Source organism: Euwallacea fornicatus, chromosome 4 (genome assembly GCF_040115645.1).
Source record: "Euwallacea fornicatus isolate EFF26 chromosome 4, ASM4011564v1, whole genome shotgun sequence".
Taxonomy (NCBI): Eukaryota; Metazoa; Arthropoda; class Insecta; order Coleoptera; family Curculionidae; genus Euwallacea; species Euwallacea fornicatus.
The window spans coordinates 58,849-82,622 of NC_089544.1; the positions used below are offsets into that span (position 1 = coordinate 58,849).

At 38.2% G+C, this 23,774-nt stretch overlaps 3 protein-coding genes across 20 annotated transcripts in view; 1 reads left to right on the forward strand and 2 right to left on the reverse strand.

Annotated features, from left to right (window-relative positions):
- Positions 1–811: 811 nt before the first annotated feature.
- Positions 812–7,191, reverse strand: LOC136338754 (nuclear pore complex protein DDB_G0274915-like). Its single transcript, XM_066281426.1, has 7 exons — positions 6,764–7,191; positions 6,401–6,705; positions 5,714–5,889; positions 4,164–4,407; positions 1,565–3,985; positions 1,318–1,467; positions 812–1,249 (listed from the first exon to the last, which is right to left on the reverse strand). Exons 1-7 carry the CDS (start codon positions 6,946–6,948, stop codon positions 1,074–1,076), a joined length of 3,657 nt encoding a protein of 1,218 aa, XP_066137523.1. The 5' UTR covers positions 6,949–7,191; the 3' UTR covers positions 812–1,073.
- Positions 7,192–7,364: 173 nt separating this feature from the next.
- On the forward strand, positions 7,365–9,834 carry LOC136338758 (ras-related protein Rab-14). Its single transcript, XM_066281449.1, has 4 exons — positions 7,365–7,559; positions 7,666–7,775; positions 7,984–8,347; positions 8,528–9,834. Exons 2-4 carry the CDS (start codon positions 7,670–7,672, stop codon positions 8,703–8,705), a joined length of 648 nt encoding a protein of 215 aa, XP_066137546.1. The 5' UTR covers positions 7,365–7,559; positions 7,666–7,669; the 3' UTR covers positions 8,706–9,834.
- Positions 9,835–10,465: 631 nt separating this feature from the next.
- Positions 10,466–23,774, reverse strand: part of mtd (mustard) — a 51,959-nt gene continuing 38,650 nt past the window's right edge. For 12 of the 18 annotated variants that reach the window (XM_066281439.1, XM_066281437.1, XM_066281436.1 and 9 more), the window contains 11 exons: positions 23,302–23,494; positions 23,047–23,212; positions 22,760–22,996; positions 22,547–22,680; positions 21,920–22,285; positions 21,043–21,176; positions 19,685–19,917; positions 18,872–19,000; positions 17,833–17,907; positions 13,393–13,674; positions 10,466–13,115 (listed from right to left, as the gene is read on the reverse strand). In XM_066281439.1, coding sequence (XP_066137536.1) covers positions 12,804–13,115; positions 13,393–13,674; positions 17,833–17,907; positions 18,872–19,000; positions 19,685–19,917; positions 21,043–21,176; positions 21,920–22,285; positions 22,547–22,680; positions 22,760–22,996; positions 23,047–23,212; positions 23,302–23,494 — 2,261 coding nt within the window. In that variant the 3' untranslated portion in view covers positions 10,466–12,803. Of the gene's footprint in view, positions 13,116–13,392; positions 13,675–13,978; positions 15,952–16,111; positions 17,433–17,832; positions 17,908–18,871; positions 19,001–19,684; positions 19,918–21,042; positions 21,177–21,919; positions 22,286–22,546; positions 22,681–22,759; positions 22,997–23,046; positions 23,213–23,301; positions 23,495–23,774 lie in introns of those variants that run through there. The other 6 variants (XM_066281433.1, XM_066281435.1, XM_066281440.1 and 3 more) reach the window with 6 other exon arrangements.

Sequence of the window (23,774 nt, forward strand, 5' to 3'; positions counted from 1 at the left end):
TTGACTATTTACACATAAAAAAAGTGAATAGTGCAATGTTTCAAATTATCTTAGGTTAAAATTAGTACCCACTGTGGTCACAGCACAGCAAGAGAAAATGTTTGATTGAAACGATTGCAATTTTTCAAACGACATATTCCTAATTAGAGTTCGATAAGGTTGCTTGGCAACACTACAGTACCAGGTACTATAATGGTCGATTTACTGGCCGCAAATCAGCAGAGTGTGAACATCTGGACAGTATGAAATAAGTCTAACAATTATACAGTTTTAAGCATCAGCAAGCATGAAGAAATTAAAATATATATATATATATATATACCTACATATCACATTTCATTAAATATTTAAGACAAAAATATGTACATCACAAATTGACAGAATAAGGGGATCATGCTTACGTCGCAAAAACTTAAATGTATGTGTCGTTAAATTATAAAGTAACTTATACAGAAACTATAATTAAATGGTAAATTATGCGCTTACGCACAAGCCGCAGGCAAGTGCAGTAAGTCATATGAGTAGGAAATGGTCATTTTGTGCAAGATGTATGCGATACTTTTTCTAAGACTGCAACAACTTGTCAAAAATAGAAGATATTTATTGTTTAATAATTCAACATTCGATGCAGTTGTCATCAACACGACTGCAGGGCTATTGGTGCTTCTTGCTGCGGATATCGGTAGGAAGAAGTGGTAAATAAACTCATTCCCTTATAGTTGCGCACAACTCATAGGAAATGAAAACATATGGAAATTGAGGTTTTTAAACACTATTTTGAGTAGGTAACAATGCAATATGCAGACAGTCGTAGAAAAAATAAATTTATATATTACATTAAATTTTATTTAATATTTTTGCTAAAAATAATCCTGAGTAGTTCTTCTCAATGATTATTAACTAAATTTTGCAATAAAATGAGATCTCTCCCTTAAATATTATCAACCATACTTAATCAGTAATGGTGACACCATTACTTCCAGGCGGTAAACTGGATATTATTTTGACATTGTATGTAAAAAAACAGCCATACCCGAAGAAATATTTGCATGTTTTGTTCTATAAGAGATGACTTAGACGTTTCTTCTTCGTGCTCGGAGTGGTTGTCGTGGTTTCGTACCCGAAGTCGAACCGCTTCCAATAGTGAAAACCCCACCCGCAGGGGAGGGAACCCCAGAACTGAAGCTCGATGATGCCCCGAAAGGTGGGGGATTACTGGGCGCTCCAAATGAAGGCCGCTGCGAATTTCCTGAAAGATAAAAAGTTTCTGGCTAAGTTTCATGGGAAGATAGGTTATCGTTCAATTAGCTATCTTACCTGTGAAGTTAAACGTGGGTTTAGATGCCTCACCCTTATTGCTAGTGCCCGAACCGAAGGTAAACGGAGCTGCTGACGGGGTGTTAGTAGATCCGAAATTTAATCCACCATTGGGTGGCTGCGAACCAAATCCATTTGTGGTTGGAGTACCTGAACAAAGCATTGGTAAATTGATTATATTATAGTGTTTCATTATGAACTTATACAAATTGTACAAAACGCTCTGGAAATATCATAAAACACTTACCAAAAGCCCCGGTCGTGCCGAATCCACCAGCCTGACTACCGGGATTCCCGAATGTCGAACTCCCAGCAGGAGAGCCAAAACTGGAACCGACCTTTGGCTCCGACCCGCCAAACGCAAACGTCGGCTTACTCTCAGACTGACCAAAAGACGGCGCACTAGTCACTCCAAAACCTCCATTAGGTGACGCTCTTCCAAAACCGGACGAAATAGTACCAAATCCTCCATTAGAATTGAAAACACCAACCGAAGAAAACGAACTGGTACCTCCAAACGTGGAAGAAGCGGAAGTCGTAGTGGCAGTCCCAAAGGGATTTGGGGGTTGCTTGTTGGTTGATCCAAAACTAAAGATAGGAGCAGCGGTATTAGACCCGAACATTGATGAAGCAGCCGAGGAAGTCACAGTGGAACTGCCGAAGGTGTTGCTTGCGAAAGAAGGAGCGGATGTTGTGGTCGCACTTCCAAATAACGAGGACGCCTGCGTGGCTGATGCTCCAAAGGAACTATTGCCGAAAGGCGATGCAGTGGTACTAGGCCCAAAAACGTTGGTTTTAAATTGTAAAGCTTTAGAATCAGTTGATCCGAAAGAGGCAGATGTAGTGGTGGAAGGATGAGTGCCAAACGCAGATTGACCACTTCCGAAGGATGCAGCAGTGGTCGTTGCAGTATGGCCAAATTGAGTACTGCCAAATGAAGAGGATGCAGTCGTCACAGCCGGACCAAAGCCTGTTGGCTGACCATTGCCAAAAGATAGAGAACTGCTGGTGGGTGCGGAAAATTTAAACCCAGTAGATGAAGCGAAACTGGAACTACCGAAAGCTGGAGCAGAAATTGCGGAAGCTGTAACAGTTCCAAAAGTAGATGGAGAAGTCGTGACCGGAGGACTAAAAAGTGACGACGTAGTTGTAGGGATAGCGGCACTGCCGAACATGCCGGACTTTGAAGTCTGTTGCGACGCACCAAATTCGAATGTTGGGGCTGCGGTGGTCGTCGGAGCAGCATTTACAAATGCCGTAGAAGACGAAATGGTGCCTCCAAACACTGCGCTCATTTTCGATACGAATTGTGAAGCAGTCGAAGTAGTTGGAGCTGTAAAGCTGAATGCCTGTGTCGACGAACTTTGACTGCTGACCGTTAAAGTAGACGTCGTGGTACCGAAAGAAAATGTCGGTTTAAACGAACTTTGAGTGTCTGCAGTTGTGACAGTAGGGAAACTGAAGGTTGGCTGTGGTTTAACCACGCTCACATCTTTAGGATTCGAAGTGGCTGGGGCGGAAACTCCAAAGCCAAAACTTGGCTGCACTTTAACCATTTCAGCAGCAGTGGTAGCCACCGGAGTAGCTCCAAAGCTACCAAAGGCAATAGAAGCAGAAGATGGCGTAAATTCAGTTGAAGCCGCACTAGTAGTAGAAGGTGCAGCAAAACTAAACCCTCCGAAATTGGCCTCGGATATAGCTTCGCTAGTCTTAGGAACTGCAAATGTATTTGCAACTTTTCCCAACTCAAAAGACGACTCAAGCTTTTGTTCACTTTTAGAGTCTGAATTTCCACTAAAAGCACACGTGCCACCACTTTCCAGAGTCTTCCCCAAAATGAATCCACTTGAGCTGGTCGTAGCAGTAGATCCAGACGTCGTGGTCATAATATTGGGAAAATTTATTGTTGGGGCAATAGATTTACTTGTATCTGAACCAGCGGGATCTTTTAAATCGAATTTAAACCCTCCAGGCTTCAACGGAGAAATTTTATCAGGCTGAGGAAATCCAAGAATTGGAATAAAATTAACATCGCTTTTCTCCTTTTCACTATTAGGGCTCCCGTAATTAAATGCAGACAACGGCAGATTTGATGGTTCAAGTGTTATACTTTGACCACTGGCTGGTGACAAATTTAGTTGAGGAACAACTGGGGATTCGATAATTGAATCGGAAATAATTGGGGTCTCAACTGACACAGAGGTTTGCGTCGATGACATCTGACAGGGACTTGATGTTATTGGCAAGGTGAAGTGAACATGCTTATCAGCCTTGCCTTGAATCGATTTTACTGGAACATCCGCTTCATCTTTAGTTTTACTAACGTTCTCCTGTACTTCCGCATTTTCCGTCCCGGCATTATCTACCATGTTATTTTTAATTGAGTCTTCAATTTGTTTGGCTTTAGGTTCAGAGTCCAAAGGGATAACTATATCTTTTCCCATGATAGTACCCATCAAAGCCGCCAACCTGCTTTTTCTGATTCTTTGTAGCGGCGCGTCATCGAATACTTTCAAGGGATAATCTTTTCTTTTGGGGTTTCTGGTCGTTTGTTGAGGCACCGCTTCAGATTCTTCAGGTTTCTGCTCAACAGGAGCTACAGCAGTTTGAGTTTCCACGTTGACGCGTTTAACCTGTTTCGTCTCGATAAGAGATTCAGTTGAAGTACCTGAAAATAAAAAAATAAAAACGAGTTTGAAATTAATCTACGGCAATAGAGAACATGTTACAAGTTCGAACATCATGGTGCTAAATTTTTAATCGTTGAACATATTCAAAGAATCTGCAATGGCCTATCGCCGCAGTAGTTGAAGTATAAATTCGCTATAAGCAAACCTCTTACTTACATATTGTTTTTCGTTTCGCACCCAAAGGTTCTGATTTGGCAAGGTACGAGAAGTCTGAGGATGATCTGGACGCTGCGAACTCGTCAGAGACGCAAAATTTCTTTTTCGTTTGTTTTGACGATGGACTGTCTGACTGATCCAACAAAGGAGAGTCGGCGCGGCCTCTCTTATTCGTCACCGAAGATGTTCCATTGTGCAGATCCGTTTTCTGCCGCTTCCCCGATTCTTCTGAATAGTCATATTCCTGGAAAAAAGTTAGACCTTACAGAGGGAACTACCGAATTAAATATGTCGCGTATGAAATAATTAATCGGGAATTTCTTTATATGTACAAAGAGAACACTAAAATTGCTAAAGAGGGGAGGTACCTATTTTTGTCAATTTTTAAAGGCCGATGTTTCAAAAACAAGTCAAGCAACTGTCTTAAAAAATTTCTAAAATAAATCATCTCGATATATTACTTATATTGAAAATACAATATATCTCCTATTTCATTTATGAGTATACTTAAAGAGAGGAGCAAACAAAGTGTAACATAACTTTTATTACAGCGTTATTTTCAAACCTTTGCGATACACATCTTTATTGACCGGGTACGACACGATATAATAGAGAGATGGATAGGAGAGAAGGAAAACCGTCACAAGCAAGAAGGGTGCACTATCCCTCTTCTATTAGAAACGAAGGGTGGTTAAATCATGAGAACAGCAATCAGCCTTTTATCAAATGATCAGTTTGTTGAACTGACTTTCGTCAAAGTTTAACTTTTTTTGTATTTATTTAAACACACATTTGCAAGCAATAACTTAATGAGATTTTGAGATTTTAGTCGGTTGAGGTTTTCAAAACAAGCATAAACTGACCGGATGATGAAGGTAAACAAAAAGAAAATACTGAAACTTTAACATTTGGTATATTTTTTATATTTCCCAGGAACGTGCGTTAAAGTTGCTGTACCAAACGCATCTGTGAGTCGAAAGAAGTGCCGTAAGCAAAATAAACTGGAATATGCCTAAACAACTTTTTCTAGTTATTTGGCATTGATATGCGAACGGTAAAACGGTGACTTTTATAAAGAAAAATTTAGCAGCACAAATATGTAATGGGATGACTCAGTTATGATATTTGACCACAAGTATTTCTTCTATTTAGGTTATTCATAAATAATGCGAATCACTTTCTTTTGCATTACAAACTTCCCTTACAAGACGAAAGATGTATCTCATAAGATATTTCAAATTCAAATCATGTCAATTTTAGGCACTTATTTTTTACAAACTCTATTTATGTGGTCTAAATTAAAGACAAGTATTGGCATAACCCTGATTTTTTAAAAGATGAGACTTGTTCAATTGTTTCCATTAAAAGCAACATATTGGTTTTTTTGCTAAATATTGTTTAGTGATTTAGTAGACATTGAGTAATTCATGATGCTAAGATAAACTTAGATAAATTAAACAAGCCTTTTGTTAAGGTTTGTGAAATATTAAATTTTTCAAATAAAAACTACAGGGGATAAATCATAAGGTCTACATCTTTGTTCTACTTACCTCATTGGAATGGATTCTTTTTCTAGATATTTCTTTTAATGCATCTAGCACACTTTTTGTACCTGCATCACTTAATTGGCTACGAGGTGGTAAACTAAGCTGGCGATATAACCTGGGTTTAGTAATCTCTTCCAGCACTTTACTTTTATGTTGGGGCGAATAACTCCTTAAATATTCTAGAAAAGAAAATGTTTATTAAAAAATAATTCCAATTATATTCATATAGAAGATATTGGCAATGTTACACAGTATGACCTATTTTGGGATGACTCCTCAGAATTCATTAACCCTAAATTTTGCAATACACTGGATGTCCTACTTATACACCTATATTCAGGTTTTCACTGCATTTGCTTTTGCTATGAATCGAAATTAATTGGAAACTTTAAATTATTTTGAAGATTTTTCCAAGAAATTAATATTGAATTTGTTTTTGTATTCCAGGTTTCTACTGTGTACATCTCTACTTCAAGTTTACATTACTTTGAAATTCTGACAGTTTTGTTCATTTATAAGTAATTATTTTGAAAATACAATATTAACTTGAAAACTTTGACACCCTATGTTAGTAAATTGAAACAACTTCATACATAAGTAAGTTTACCTGGGAATACATTATTTTTTGTTCAAAAATTTTTGGTCGTGTACATTTATTTCAGAGACACTTTGTACATATATAATACTCACCAGTATTAGCTAACTTAACTTTAACTCTTTTCAAGGACTGTTCAGGTGCTGTTTTCTTAAATAAATGCACTACTGGAAACAGGCCTGGACTGCTATATTTCTCTTGATGTGTTAAGTATTTTTCTTGTTCAGCTTCTTCTTTGTATGAAACAATTCTTCTTGCCAACCCTGAACTCTTTGTTTCCTCATATAAACTGACATTATCATGGAAATTTAATGAGGCCAAAAGGGGTCCTGGGGAATTGCTAATGTAACGACATGAATTTGCACTAGATGATGGGGAATTTATTTCTGAGAGTGAGTACCTACAAAGTAATATAGCAAATGTTGAAATATACTTTGTTACAAATTTTTTGTGCTCACTTTCTCGGAGTTGTCTGCCTTGTAAGTGCTGGAGACGGCACCTTGCTTCGCTTAAGGCTTTGAAGTTGAGGGTTCAAAGGGGTTGATGTTATTTTGGGAAAGATCCCATTGGAAGTTTCGTTACAATTCGACAACAACACACTGTCCATAAATGGGGATTGGTTAACGTCCTTCGATTTAAACATTTTGCAACAGAACTGGAGTTCCCTTAGCCTAACCTCAAAAGCGTCCAGCAAAGTTACCACTTTCACTTTGAGTAATGCAATTTGATAAACATCTCAATAATATTCTTTAGGGTGAAGTGGTGCCGTTTTTCAACTGTTTACTTTTTATTTAAACGAGCAATTAACAACATAACTTTTTAAAAATTTTTGCAGTACTCACGAAGCACGCCATCAATTTTAAAATATTTTTGAGTTTTGACAATAATGACAGTTGACTTTAATGAAAAGACATTTGCCCCGGATAATTTAAGGGGTAAGAATCTAGATAAAGCCTGATGCGCTACACCAGGAACTTATTGTTGGTTGAATGGCATTCGCTCGTTCAAACAAATATTCTTGTCACTTGTCGTTTTCTTTACGTGTTTTTAGCCCTCTGCCAACGTCAAGTTGAATCATATGTTGACAAATCCTAATTTATAACTTTTTGTGATGATTATGGCCACTCACATTTAAGTTTTTAATTGTTTTGCAACTTATTGAGAAATTCAATTGGAAATATTTGTTAAACTCACTTGCAAACTCACATCTAACTATCGTTGTCCTGGTACACGCGTGAGAATCTCGAAATCAAGGCAAGTATCGTCTCATAGAGACCGATATTCTCTATGAGTTATGACACTTTGTTTACTTTTTTCCATGAACAAGAGGAAACCAGGGTAATTTTTTCACCTATTTTAGGAAAATGTCGGCAGGCCCTTACAATTACTCCTACATTTTTAAATATATTATAATTGGCGATATGGGGGTTGGCAAATCCTGTCTTCTTCATCAATTTACTGAAAAGAAATGTAAGTTACCTACAATATTCACTTTAATGATAAATGGTCTTCTAACAGATCAACTAGGCATTAGATTTGAGTTAGTAGGTAACCCACTATCCTACATAATATAAGACTTCAAGGGAAGGGAAACTGATATCAATACATTCTTTCACCTTGTTATTGATTTACATATATTTAGTCTACTCAGGTCTATATAATTTTTTCTGTATTCTAGTTATGGCAGATTGCCCTCACACCATTGGTGTGGAATTCGGTACAAGAATAATTGAAGTGTCGGGACAGAAAATTAAGTTACAAATTTGGGATACAGCTGGACAGGAGAGGTTCAGAGCTGTCACTCGATCATATTACAGAGGTGCTGCTGGAGCTTTAATGGTTTATGACATAACCAGGAGATCAACTTATAACCATCTGAGCAGTTGGCTAACTGACACAAGGAATTTGACTAATCCTAGCACTGTTATTTTCCTAATTGGAAACAAATGTGATCTTGAAGGACAACGCGATGTTACTTATGAGGAAGCAAGCAAATTTGCAGAGGAAAATGGACTGTTGTTTGTGGAAGCAAGTGCAAAAACGTAAGTAAACTACAATCATCTGTTCGTTATATGGTTCAAGGTTGTTTATTACTATTTGGAATTTACGATCAAATCAATCATGAACTCGATATCATTCAACAATTCTTTGTTCCATCGTGATGGTGCAAGTAACAGAGCTGCTTTAAAAACTTAAATGTAAATTTGCACAATTCCTTTAAGGGGTGATAACGTGGAAGAAGCATTTCTTGAAACAGCAAAAAAGATCTACCAGAGTATCCAAGATGGGCGATTAGACTTGAACGCTGCAGAGTCGGGCGTGCAACATAAACCATCTCAACCAGGTCGCAACAACTTGTCCAATGACCAACAGGCCAATAAAGACAACTGCTCTTGCTAGTTGACTCACCTCAGGCCATCTAATTGGAATCTCGGGGTTCAGTTTGTAATATCATATTATTTCACTTTAAGGCTAAATTAATTTGCACTCCGATTTTTTGTTGCATTTTCCAGGTCAATGAATAATAATAATAAGAGAAGATTTTAGTTGTAGAAATTTACAATAATTAGGAATTTAACAATATTAGTTAATGTTAAGAGTGGTACCTACTTACTAAATTGCTGTGCCCGGTAAAAGTATGTTGTTTTGAACTCGATCTTTCGAGTTACCTACACCCTACACACTTTGAGGGAATATTAGTAGAGGTTTTGATACTGGTAGATATAAACTCAGCTTTTGAATTCAGCCTAGTAAGTAATATATTTGGTTCGACGAGAATTATTAAATAGGAATATCAAGCGTTCAACGAGAAAGTGAGGATATATTGACATTTCTCCATACGGCGTTGACAATTTCACACATCCATACTCCGCCCTTTGGGATGTGCGGTGATAATTTCCCCAATATACCGGTTGTCAACGATGTTTCTAATCCGTTAATGTCTTCAAAGCTTTTTGTGATGTTAAAATGCAATTCGGTGGAAATGTCTACTGCGTAACCATGTTACATTGTGCATAAGTTACATATGGGCACACCATACTTTCCCCCAAATTTCTGTTCAAGGTCACAAAGCACTAAAAAAATAGAATGATTAGAAATATTATTGACACACGGTATATAAGCGGAGTATCTAATTAAGCGGAACGTTTTAAGTTTCACAGTCTTGACTTCGTTTCTTGTTGAGCGCTAGTTACATGCCAATTACATGACAAACTTGGCAACAGTTTGCTAAAAATAAAATGGAATATTTATACATACGCGAAGTAATAGATTTACGAGATTCTATTATTGATAAAGTTTATTATTAAAATTATTCCATCTTATCGTGTACTCACGATTTAAGTATGATTTCAGCTATGCAGAGGTATGTTCGTAAGTTAAATTAAGGGTCACCCTGGATGTGTTATTTTTTTATAATTATTCATCGTCGGATATCCCTAAAGTGTTGAGTAAAGTAGCTTTTATTATTTATATTTTCCTATATGTATGTATGTATTACTTTCTACCATTAATAAATATATGTAGTTAATACTGTATTCATTTTAAATGCCAACATTTCGGTTTCGATGGAAAATATAATCTCGGCACCGATGAGGGCCCTGCTACTGTAAACAAATAGTTTTTTTTTTAGATCAATTGTGTACGAGATAATTCGCCGTTTTGTACGGAACTCTCTTAATCTATTTGCAGTAAATCATTTACGGCAACGCAATGATCATTAATGATAGTCTGTTCCATGAGAATTGACTGAATAGGAGCAAGGCACGAAAGTACTTTTATCACGTATAGGCCCCCTTGATACACCGGTCACGTCTCATCTAAAAGGAGTTATAGTAGTCTCATCGACTTAAAGCCGGCGAATTTACGGGTGTGACCAGGACGCTTTTACATTCCGGGATCAATCTGGACTGTACCGATCAGCACGAAAATGTCAGAACTAATATCGGAGCATGTGAAACAAGTTCAATTTCTGGGTAATAAAGCCTTAATACGATTTTGTTGGCTTCAGCAGTACGAAACAACTTAAAAGAGTAAACTTTAAAAACGAAACACCTGAGTAATATAGACCGGCAACTATACCTGTTGCAACTCTTCACATTTATTTATTTGATTGTTTTCCTTTACGGCGTTTTTTTATTGTAAAAAATCAAACAAAACTATTTAAAATACAATCATTTTAATTCATCATTAATTTATTTACACTGTTTACAGATAAACTCCTAACAAAGATTTACATACATAACTGACAGCAATAATAATTAACCTATTTACTAAAAATAACGGGCTAAACACTGGGCTTTTGAGGAGCCCTTCTTTTTAATATCTTTAACATCAGAAAAATAAATAATAGTGATATATAAGCATACTGATTCTGGTCGCGATTTCGCTAGGAAAATATAGAATTTATTTGTATATAAATTCTTTGCTTAGGTACTCGATAGACTGCTGCCACATATTGGCGGTTAATAGTATGCCATATAGGGGAATTAACGTAGCGTAATAATTTTAAATATAATAACGGTACATGTACTATCATAATGACTATTATATTTGCCTAAATAGTATTACGAATGTTAACCTTAAACCGACCCAATAAATGAAATGGCAAAAGAGCTTTTCGAAAATTAAGATTATTTTTAGCATGTGCACAATTTTACACATTCTGTTTATACTGGGTGTTAATTGGGTATGTAATCAAGCTTGGGGGCGTTATTAATTATTTAATTCGAAGAACCATTATTTATACAATGTACGTGTTTTTTAGTGTGGTGCATGTAACTTCAGGTGGACCTCGTCCATTCGCTTATTATGACTTGGGCGAGAAATCTTTCACAAGTCCTGTGCATACAGCAGCAATTTTCAACGTTCATTATGTTTCATGTATTCAAAATATATTGTAAAAACGGGTAATTACCCGCTTTTACGAATACCATGTAATTTATGGGTACAGCAACTCAGCTTTAGAGATGCACCTATGATTGATATTGGGCCTTTTTGTGTCTATGTTGATTTACGAAACTGTATTTGATCGAGTTTGTCATCAAGGTACTAGGAAAGGTCAAGCTGTAGGGTTTGGATCTCATCTGTCGATATCAGCTCAGCAGAGTTAAGATGCCTAGATGTTTGGTAGGAGAAGAGACAGCTCCAAAAAGTATTTAAAATTAAAGCATAACAACCATTTTTCTCCATTTATTTCTGCCCCTCTACAATATAAACCTCCCGTCTTGAAATTGTGCAAGAATTGAAGTATCACCCTCAAGTTTAGCCACATACTTATTTCTCACCCTGTACTATGATGGCATTTATTTAAGTAATTAAAAGTGATCGAAACCTAGCGAATCTTGAATAATTACGCTGATTACAGTCCTGTTTTTTCTATGATCAATTATGAAAGAAGTACATTGATTTATACCACGAGGCTCACGTCGCTGAAGTCTACTTTGAAGCTGCTAGAGCTCATTTCAATAACCGCGTCCTTCCTTCATATTGATTACGATAGTGGCACTTTTGAACCAATTTGCGAGTGCAACTAAATGTCCGAAAAGTGTAAAAATATGTTAGGTATGTCGACGGCTAAAATAATGCGTGTGAATTATGGTTGCTGAGTAACAGTTAAGCGGTGTAGCAGCGACATCCAGACTATAATAACTAACGTCCATAGATCGCGAAACAGTTAAGCCTAACGGGTAAATTGACAAATGATGATATGGCATGTTAAGATGCGCCTAATTGACAGAAAACACATCCAAAATAGCCGGGATGGCCTTGTCAACAATTAATTGTTACAACACAATCGTATAATTAAGGCTACCCAACTAAGGTAATGATGACCCCTTCGGGGGACAAGAACTGACTATATTCTTCGCTGGCATAAGGGCAGATTTTAAAATTGCCTGGGAAAGTATCTAGTGCGTGTTTTATTCAGCAATCACAAAATTTCATCGTTTCTTTGCAGGTTTAGATAAAAAAAAAACGAGGAATATTTGTTGCTTAAACAGGCAAGGCTGAAGACATTCGTTGTAGTGAATTGATCGAAACAAGTGGTCAGAAAGGCATGAGCATATTTTCGTTTTTTCCTCAGTACAAGCTAAAGACCAAACGATTTTCAAGTTTCATTGCGATAAAGCTGAATGCCTCGACTTTCGCCTCTACAACCTACGAATGTGTATCAATAAGTAGCCTAACGGAAAATAAAATTTTCGATCTACCTGGTAACTTTTACAATATAGTAATAATATATCTTTGCAATCTTTCATCATTTAAATAAATAGTGATACCTCTCCATGTCATCTAGAATGCACTCTGCGGCTGACGTTACTATCAGCACTACAGCAAGCATTTTCTACGAGTTACCTATGGTCTTTCCCCACATTTTTCCATTAATTGTTTGATATGCACCGATTTCTCTCTTCCCTCTCCTTGTGTACAACAACAACCCAGTTTCGTGGCTGAACAACACACAACAACACGCTTCGGGCCGCGACAGAAGCACCCCGTTTAATTGGATATAAAGGCCCAACATTCTAAAGTTTTAACTACAAAATCTACTTTGGGCGTAAGTGGGTCGTTTCCGTAGGTTTTGCATGTCTCCGTCCTGCCTAAATACAGGTCGCCGTCCAGCCAGAGGCCGAATTTACCGTCCCCAGCGCCGATGCTCAACGATTCATTGTTGCCTTTAATGAAGTAGAGGTTCTCGCCCGTCCAGTTGTAGACTTGGAAATGAGGGGTGAAGCGGAAGAGCAACGACTCTCCCGTGCCATAGAAGTGGTCTGAGACGTGAAGAGAACACGAGGTTAAAGCACCGAATACCTGGAAAGAAAGAAATGATTTAGTTAAAGGGTAAAACCAAAAGTTTCGTATTTAGGGTTTCGCGCCTTGGTAACGAACAGTTGATGTCCCTACCAACCACTGCTCGGACTTATTAAAAGCGGTTTTAAATATTTCGATACTGTAAACGTCACAAACATCTGGAAGAAGTTTCCGGAAGGTTCAGAAAATTATCGGAAGTTTTTAATCATAGTTCAATCTGGATCCTAATAAAGTTTTCCGAATAAACCTAAAAAGAAAAAATTGAGCTAGAACTTACGTTATTGTCAGTGTCTTCAATGACCAATAAGATAGGCGATTCTAACTTGTACATCTTTCTATACATGCTGTTCAGGCTAAAGCCGTGTTGACTCGTACTGAACACCAATGTCCAGGCATACCCCTCGGCTCTCGCGGGCAAATGTCTGCACAAGGCCTCTCGGTGCTCATCCGTGAGGATCTCGGTCTTACCTATCAAATCCGGAGGAGATAGTTCAATGTCTAGGGATGGAGTGGCGCTATAAAAGGCCCGTCGATATTCTTCAGACATAGGAGGCAGCACCTAGGAAAAAGGCATTCGTTACGGTCCTTCTTTGCTACGCACAAGGAGATCTTAGGCAGGCTTTTGGAGGTTCTAGAAAGCAGAGTAGGTTGAGATGTCAAGCGGGAGGAGCGTAATCTAAACTGACTAGCCGGTCAATATTTACATGTAGTTTCTTCTTATGCAACAACTACCTAACAAATTTAGCAATTGTGCTCATTATTCTAATTAAGGTCCATATAATCGTCCACAGAGCATAACGAGTACCTCTAGATCATTTAATTTCTGATGGACGTTTTTATTGGCTCAAACCATGAATACCTACTCGTCCAAGACCCGCATTGTTTATTTTTGTCACATAAGATTTGAACGTGGTCCAACTACTGGCCATCGTGAGACGACCGGAACATCTCTTTGTGCGAACACAGAACAGACAACTAATCAACTAATATTCTAACATTCAACATTTAATTCCATCAACTAAAGAAGCCACTACGGTAGTGTTGAATGTTTAACAATATTTTTCAGGGGACTGATTCCGGGCCGTGGCTGATCTCTCGCTATTATTAGAGGTGAGAAAGGTGGGTGGTTGGCTATATTCAGCTTTATTTTTAAACTTCCTCGTAAATATCAATTTTGTATGTTCCGTTGTTGTGGCCGGTTGTACGCCCGACGCCAAGCAGCTAATGTTTTGACCCCTATCATTCTGGTTTAATAAATTCGGTATTCATATTTACCAACGTAACGGAATGAACATTGTGCTTGACAGACGGTTTGTTAAGCAATATGCAGTAAATTGGAGGATTCTAATGCAATTATGAAATATTACAGCACTGGTTAGTGAATTAGGTCAACATGAATTGAGGTTTTCTTTTACCGTAATTGCTATCGGAGGACTCAAAAACCAATTACATAAAGCGATGATTTAATGAATATTTGACGGTTTCATGCAATTTTCTCTAACTTGAAGACCCTGAAAGTTTTTATTGTTACTAGAGGCGCTTCTGAAAGCTTTTTCGTTGCTCCATCGAGATGTGAAAAAGACATTTTCCAAAGTGACGTTGACGCTTCTCGTTTTGAGCTTTAGCGAGTCCAAAATTAAGGTCACATTCGGATAATACAGGTTTAGCTTGAAATTCAAAGCAAATTTAACGTTAGTTCATGTAAAAAGCGAAGAACTAAGATTCATAAGAAAATTAGCTTTATCACAGTCGAAAAGCTTAAGGGCCCTAAGACCAGTACGAGTAACTATAGTTTAAGCAGAATTCGGACAGAAACTGGTAACAACACAAAATTTCTTTAACAGCCTTGGGGGGATAATTTTAATTCCTCCATTTCGCCGTAATTGCTCTAAGCTCTGTTTAGATATTTAAAGCAGGTAATTAAAACAGATAGGATTTTAAGGGGTTTAACGAGTATAAAGTCAGCTCAGACAAAAAAGTAATAAAGGATCCCAATTTAATGCATAACGACGTAAACGTCACTTTCCTTGTTGAGACTTTAGTTCCTTACAGTTCAGACCATAATTACGAACGTCTTGATATCCCTGTCTAGAGTATAATATTAACAAAAACAATTAATGTTTAATTTCGGGTTTGTGGATTTGGCTTTCCTGGCAATTAAGTTACTAGTATAATTAGCAGTAGTTGAATCTCAGGAGAAAAATGTCGAGTGTACTACTTGATCTGCTGAAGGTCAGTTGAGGTCGGTTCAGATAGCATCGTTGTGAGATTTTTAGTTAATCTAAGTGGCGAGGGAGATTTGAAGACCCCGAAACCCTCTACGGTCCCCTGAAATGCGGAACAACTACTTAGATATTCACCGGAACCGAGTTTTTTCGCAACATTTAAGATGGATATTTGGCATAGAAACTGAGACGTGCATGCTATTTAAACTTTAATGCCAGATCCGACTTCGAAAAAGTTCTGGGGTCGGATATTCACGCGCCAGTTCTGTGCATCACTGCGTTCAGTGCAAACTGGTATTTAACGTTATCCTTAGCTTAATTTCTATTCGTTAAAAAGCATTAGCCCTAACGAGTTTTAAAGCCGTTAATTAAACGCGTTTCTGGCGCCTAAAGACACTGAAAAACCCATCAAATCTCATTGTTGTTGCTTAAAATTTAATTGAACAGTTTATTTTGGGAAAGTCCTGTTTCAGCAAGATATTAATGTTGTTGGATCCGAAGTGGTAATCGTTCATTTTAGAAAGAAACTGCCGAAACCATAATTTTCCCAGATTCCCCCCTATATATCATCTACTTGTCATTCAATTGGATTTCTTCAAGTTCTTTGCAAGAGGATGACAAAACAAAACAAATACATGGAGATATTTGATTTACGTCCTTTCACTGCGTGCAGACTGGTCCAACCCAACGTTAAACTGACGATGGGTGGAAATTTCGGACCTAGACAACATTCGTAAGGGAATAAAACCACAACCCGTAATTAAGACTTACCGGAGCGAACATTTTTTGAATCTACCTCTCCGTGAGAACGATTTCAATAGACGATCTATGTTTATGAAGTCGTACTAAAAAACCATTATATCGTTATGTCGATGCAACCGTGGTACTGTCACACACAACACTGCCAATCCATTAGCATCAACATTAGCTTATTTAATGGAACCCGCTCTTATTTTTATACTTGCTTCCGATTAATTGTGCCCATCACGGCCTTACTCGGTTTCACGTACGCAAGAATGCTACTTGTTTACTTAGCAAGTGTGTTTGCCGACAATACCAAATCAAAAGTAACATTAAAAACGGACTTATGGTCAGATAAGACGGGCCGAAGGTTAAACGACTTTTCCGTCTGAGTTGCAAATTATCCGGAATATATTTAATCGGGTATTTTAATTGGCAAAATTTCGGCTTGAAAGGAAAAGTTCGAGTTTCAGATTAGGCGAACCATCAAGGTGGAAGCCACGCAAGGATATGCCGAATACTGTGCTGCTTTACAAGAATCCGTCAGGGTCCATTAGCTTAAGACCTTCGATTCAACGGGTTATTAGACAAAATAGACGGTTTCTGTTACATCATAACGCGGTTTACACGCCCACTTTACCTCAATTATTAGTTTTCGAACCGGCTAAAAAATGGCAAACACGTATCTTAAGTCATTAAACCATACACCCTCCCCGCCGTGAGTGAGAGAACACTTCTTGCCACGGAATCGGCATCACCAAATTCTTCTTCATGTACTCGCAGTCTATGCTTTATCCTTGACACGGGAGTGAAAACAATTAGAAAGTATTCATTATTCGGTTTCCATATCCCGTTAATTGTGGGGCATTTTAATTGATTGATGCATTCGTGATGTACAAGGTGATCACATGATATATCATCATGACAATACTACTGCTCTGTGAATTGTTAAAGATGTGAAGTACTGAAGCGTGCGATTACTGGGTTCTCTCAATTATGTGATCCGTGGATTGCTGTCAGTAGTAGTATTTGACCCAAAATATATATTATACCCTGTATATGGCTATTGACGATTTTGACGTTTTGTTATATAGGGCATTACGGTGGGTAAAAAATGCAAAGAATGCAGGAAACGTGAAACTTTGCCGTCCTGTATATCGGAAATGTTGCGTTTTTTTTCACGAGTCTGTTACCATTTTTTAAATTATTTTGCAGAGTAATAACGCTACCTGAAATACGGCAGTGGCCAAAAGTAGATAGAAAAACCGACTTTTTCAATATGTTAAAAACTGCATATGACAAGGTATGAAATAATTATTTCCATTCGTCCACTTCATACCACTAATACCACCCCCATTTGCCCTCTTTACTTCCTCGTGGCACTTGGGGCTTCGGTAAGTTTTTTACAGATTTTTTCAACACACCCAGTTACGTGTTTATTCCTACACCCATGAGATATATCTGAAGATGTGCACGTGAGAAATTGTGATTCATATTATTATTATATTATTACATATATTCCTATTATGATTATCAGTCATTCAAAAAAAGGGTTTAGTGGTATTTTCCCCCTTTCATGAGCATTATGCCGACGAGACCAGCCAGGGACCGGCCTAAGCTAACAAGGGCTAAGATAAAAACAACCTCTAAACTTCAGCGTGAGAGAAAGAAGGAGGAAATCTGAGATACTGAGACAAGACACATATATAATTGTGTGATTTGTAGTGTCGTGCGTGAGTCATGTAAATCACCTCGTCGACACTCCCTTCGGACAGCGTTTGGGTCTTGATGATGTTGTAGATCTTAGCGTAAGGAGCCTTGATTAGCTGCGGCGAGAGCAAACCAAAGCTGCATCAGTCTCTTATATACTTAAACAGTGCAAACATACTATCAAGTTGATACTCAAAAATAGTGTTTTTCTTTTTTTTAAGCAAAAAATCCTTTAATTTACCTAAACCCATGTAAATACGGAACTGGTTACCTGACCGATCGAGGCAACGTCTGAAGTAATCGGGGATCCCGCAAGACCACTATTCTTGACTTCATTAAGCAAATTCAACGTTTCATGGACAAATATGGTGCATTTGAGAGAAAAAAAGCGTCACGTAATATCCATGAAACCATCCGAATAAAATCATAATATCGCTGTAAACAACAGTCCTAGGAATGACAAAGTAAAGCAGAATCGTGATGGCTGGTAATTCAATTATTATTATGCAGGATAATAATATTCCGTAATTGAGTGTCCTCTGTATTAATTACTAACTGCGTAATATTGTCCACTGTTACATTATTTCTAAGAACATTAGCGCAGAGTATCAACTTTGGACGGTTTCATTTACTTACAAGTGTAATTCCTTGTTGAATTTAAATTTAAGAAATTATTGCTGTTTTACTTTCGATTGGATAGCAATAATAGACACGTTATTGTTTAGAATTTTTTACTCCTTCGCATGGCAATAAAAACCTGCAAAATTGAATTATTTGCATCGGCAAAATGAAGGTCGGTCTACATGCGGCGAAATTTCATTTCAAGCACCATTTTTGTAAACACATAAAAACGCCTGGAAGGCCAAACATACCAATTGCGGGCCTTTCTATCACGTTATTAAGCAACAAAAAAAGTATCAAAAAGTAATATTTTTGCACTTCACTTAATACGCCGATGGCAGTGAACCGTGGCGGAGCATCGCAATCGAACCTCATGGTTTTTTTTTTTCAAATCGCAGATGTCACCGGTTTACCAAGCAATTTCTTCTGAAGCAGGAATCATTCAAATCGTGCACTTACCTCCCAGTTCTTGTTGGTAATTTCAGCTAATTCCTCCCCTTGGCTACCGTGCCGACTGCTGGATGGGGTGGGTTCTCCGCTCCATAGTTCGGTGTCCAAGTCGACCAAGACGAAGTTTCGCTGCTTGATCTGAAGCAAAGCGGGGCCGTCAGATAAAGCAATATCGAGGGGGCTTATAGATGGAGACTGATAATAAAACGAAACGAAATAAAAGTTGCAGAACCTGGTAGGGATGGTTCCCTGTGCATCTTATAAATAATCGTCTGTAAGGCGCTGTTGTAGAAGAGAGCATCCCCCGAAAGGGTTCGACACCACTCCCGTTGAAGAGCAAAAAATTAGGGCTTTATACTGCTGAAAGTACCACTTTGGATTAGGAGAGAACATTTAAACGCCATCTATTAGTCTTAATATTCGCTTCATCAGTCACGATTATGTAGTCTCATATGAAAGTTTGACGTCGACTCATTAAAATTCCAATTTATTAGGCTTTTTTGGGTACCACGTTCCAACCAACGCTAATTTAAGATTATGTCACGTCAGATATATCGGCAATCGATTGCTAATGAGCTGTTGATTACGTGTATGTTGAGCTTAATATGCGGTATAAAACGTGTGAACTGGGAATTTAGTAAATACTATTCGGAATGATATGAAACCTGCAGCAACAATTATATGAATAACTACTTAATTTACAGCTAAAACCCAATGAGTACCTAATACTTACAAGAGGATACTCAATTGGAATACTCATGAAATCTATCGCTGACCCTAACGCTCTAAAAGGAGCTCATTAAATCTAAACAAATCTCTCACCTTTTCTTCATCGAGCTCTCCATACAACTGAGGCACCCATCCGTGGATGAACTTGTATAACTCGTCTACTCGATTCTTGGGAATGCTGAACCAATATTCGGGGCGCATCTTCTTTTTCCCATAAGACATCAGAGGTGTCGAGTGCGGAATTTTCTTGTTAAGGGGTTTTCCCATTTTCAATCTCAAGTAAAGAGGAGGATCCTCGCAGGATCTAGCTGGTCGCGGTATCAGTTCTAAAACAACGGTCAATCTTTCAATGCCTATATTTTGTTAGGCAGAACACCACCTGGAAGTTACACACTGAACTCATGCCCCAGATAAGTTTGTAATTATAATGTGATGCTGTCTTAAACCACCAGTAATGGTAAGTGGTTTTGAGGGGTGTATGATCAAGAAATTGTAAAAAGGGATGAAGGAGCGACATGCATATATGCAAACGAAGTCTCTGAGCAAGATCATTTTTGTCTGAAAAGCCCTCAGCATGTGCAATTTCAGGAGTACTGATAATTTTATATATTTTTTCCTTCTTTAATCAAGTAACTTGAACTCTCAGTGAAATTTCGATAGGGATGGTTTTCCTGCAATTTCTGACAATAAAACAACGAAGTAAAGCGGTGCATTTTAATACACTACAGCAGGGTCTCAAAGGGAATTGCATTAAAACACAAAAATACTCGAAGACATCCTAAAAGTAATCTCATGCTGTAAGACAATCATGCGAAACCTACCAAATGAATTCAACCCATAATTTGGGGATCGAACTGCGGCACAAATTAAAAAAATAAGCTCTAATTATTCTAAAATGATTAAAATGGTAAGAGTTTAATGTTCATCCAACATATTTTTTTAATACAGTTACTCAATTTCCACATCAGTATTTCACTCTTTGACAAGTTAAAAAGAAAAGCTGCGCGGATATTCGTAAAATTTCCACTTTATGTGTTAATCGCTTCATCTTGTTATAGGTATACCCTCTATATTCAACACAAAATCTTTCAAAAACGTCTTCATCAAGAGTTAAAATGATTCCGCTTTCGAAAATCAACGGAATCGTTTAAGAACTATTTCAAAAATCGATTAAAAATCGGGATGACCCTTTTGATTGACACCCAGTTAACTTGTGTGAAGAAAGTGAACAAAATCAACATGAATGATCCCTAGTGATTCAGAAAATACTTCTAAAATCGTACTACCTATTCTGTAAACTTCCATGCAAGTGTGCATTATTACATGTGATTCTATCGTGTTTTCGGTTGCACTTATATCTCCTTTACACCTAATTTTACCGGGACAATGATGTCGCATTATAAAATTCGCTACAATTTCACGTTAATTTAAAAACTGAACTCTATACTTACTGTCAAAGGAGGCAAAAAGATCAGGTTTGTCCTCAACTGACACCATGGAACGATAATCCAACTTCGGAGGAGGATCCTTCTTCTTCGAGCCAATTTCTGTGGGCTGCCTTATGAATGTCCCCACTGAGGATCTCCTATAACAGATCAAACATGTTAAAAACATTGTTATTGCAAATTGAAATATCAAATTAAATTATCTATCGATTTGTTAACTCGAATAAGAGTTAATTTAACGAGATACATTAGGTGTTGTGATTAGGTATGTAATGAAAAAATCGACAAAGCTCTCAAATTACCCTTACAGTAACGTTAAGCTCTTGCTAACAAATCATTGATAATAATTCTCTTTTAAAGCTATTAAATTTCTAGACAAGCCACATATAGTAAGGGGAGATGCAAATATGTGGGTAGTGGAAGTGTGCGTGTTGTGTGTTCTTAAGCCGAATTTTGCTTTTTATTTTTGATATTTGGAGAGTGAGGTGACTTAAGTATTCATTCATTTGAAAAGAACAAAATTTGTTTAAGCAAAGATAATATTGAATTTGGGAGTAGCCTGATCTGCCCTGGATATGGTGGACTAAACAACTATATATTCTGGCCTATTTATATTGAAGTCAACAATTTTTGTTTTGTCTTTGGTAAAGAAACTAAGTATAAAAGAACACTAATTTCTTAGTATGCATGAAGGAAGAAGCTCGAACAAAAGAAGAAATGAATTTAGGTATTAAAACAGATTAGTATTTCTTTGTGTTCTCTAAATATTTAAATCAACTCGCCAAATCACTAGCGCATAACCTAGTGGGTATATTCAAAACGTTTACCGACATGCTGACCATCCGATAACATAACGCTACTCCATCTACACACGCACACCTACCCAACAGCGCTAACAGTAGAGCCGACCGAGGAGCCTAAGGCTCCGACTTGGGCTCCTACGGCGCCCACCGTAGATCCGACGGTCGAACTGAGGGCCCCCACTTGGGCGCCGACTTGAGCGCCCATGGCTCCTACTTGGGCGCCGACTTGTGCACCCATGGCTCCCACTTGGGCCCCGACGGCGCCCACGGAAGCCCCCACGGAGCTGATTATGTTAGTGGGAAAAAAGCTACTCGAAGAGGCGCTATCACCGGTTAACGGCGGGCCTCCGCTGCCCCCCGAATGGGGTCCCCCGGAGCCGCCGCTGTCCTCGGAGGGAGTTTTGGCGAAAAGCCCTGTTCCGAAGTCCACCAAGTGGATCGGAGAGCTTTTGTGTTAGGCAGCGGAAAGAGAGAAGCTTACCGGTTAGTTTCAGTTAGGGAAAGTATATTAACAAGTAGGGTTAAATTACGAGTGAGATAGCCGCGACGACATAAAAATCGAGGAAATCGAACCATATATAAAGTTCTTCAACTCTACTTGGTAATTTACTATCTTTCTGGGCGAACGAAAAGCGTCAGTTGGAACGATTTACCATAATATTAGTAAGGAGTAACTTAAATCACTTATTGTTAACAGTAATACACACCTTGAGAACACTTTAGAAAACACAGATGAGTGTTGTGCGTCCGCGGTTTGCGGCTGACTAGGTAGCTTATCATCTTCCTTATCCCCGCTCAAAGTTTCCATCCAAGAAAGGGGATAGGACAGTCTTTTCAACATCTGAAACACAACAGCGATGTTAATTTTGATCTTCGATAATTGAAGCTCTGCAGCAATCTGAAGAAACCAAAGAACTCACCTTATTTTTCCTACTTTCAGACTTTTCAGCATCTTCTTTGGAATCAATTAAACTCGTCGAGAACTGGGTACCGGAGGTGTCTGCATCACTGCTCGAATCCAAGCTGAACGACACACTGTTTGTCTTCTTCCGAGCCGGACTCTCGTTCTCGCTACTCACAGATTGGTGGTGCAATGGGGGCAAAGGCACCGGAGGCACCCAATCTTTGGATAGAACTATATCCGCATCGCTATAATGCTGAACAAATGAAAATTAGACAAAAATAATAACCATGTGGGATTACTTACTTCTTTGACGCGAATAGGAACGACGGAGGATTCCCTAATATCAATACCCGAATCATGGCAACTTTCTTTCGCTTCGGCTTCTACTGCCTCGCCAGGAGTCTGTTCTTCCTCGACATGTACTTCATTGACAGATGATAACTCTGGGATTTCGTCGATATCAATCGATCTAATTGAAATTAAATGAAACAAAATAATCGTCAACTGGATAGTGTATTTAATAAAAAAATGTGCATCATTATCATCACGTCAACTTACTGCCTCTCCCGCGAGGTCATGGGCCAGTGATGATCCAATAACGATTTTCTTCTCTCCTCCAGTGTTCTCTGTTCCTGTTCGGGATCCTCCAGATTAGTGGGAGTGACAAGTTCCCTCTCGAAGGCCTTAGGAAAAGCGTCACCCTCCCGTTCTGTACATGAACACACAGACTCAGCATCATCAGTACCAGTCACTACAAACGAGACCTCTAAGCTAATATATGATTCATGCTATTGCCACATTGATGTCGATATATGCAGACAAGCCATAGCGAGAAATAAGAGTTACTGACCTGAACTACAAAACGAATACATCATCGTTTCATCAGAAGGAAGAAGAAACATGTTTTAATTTAAGACGAAGGCGGAGTCAACAAATATAATGCAAGTATGAAGTTTTATAATATGGTGCAGGCCCAATAATTTTTTTAGGTATACAGGATCATATACGTGGTGCAAAACCCTACTAAAAAT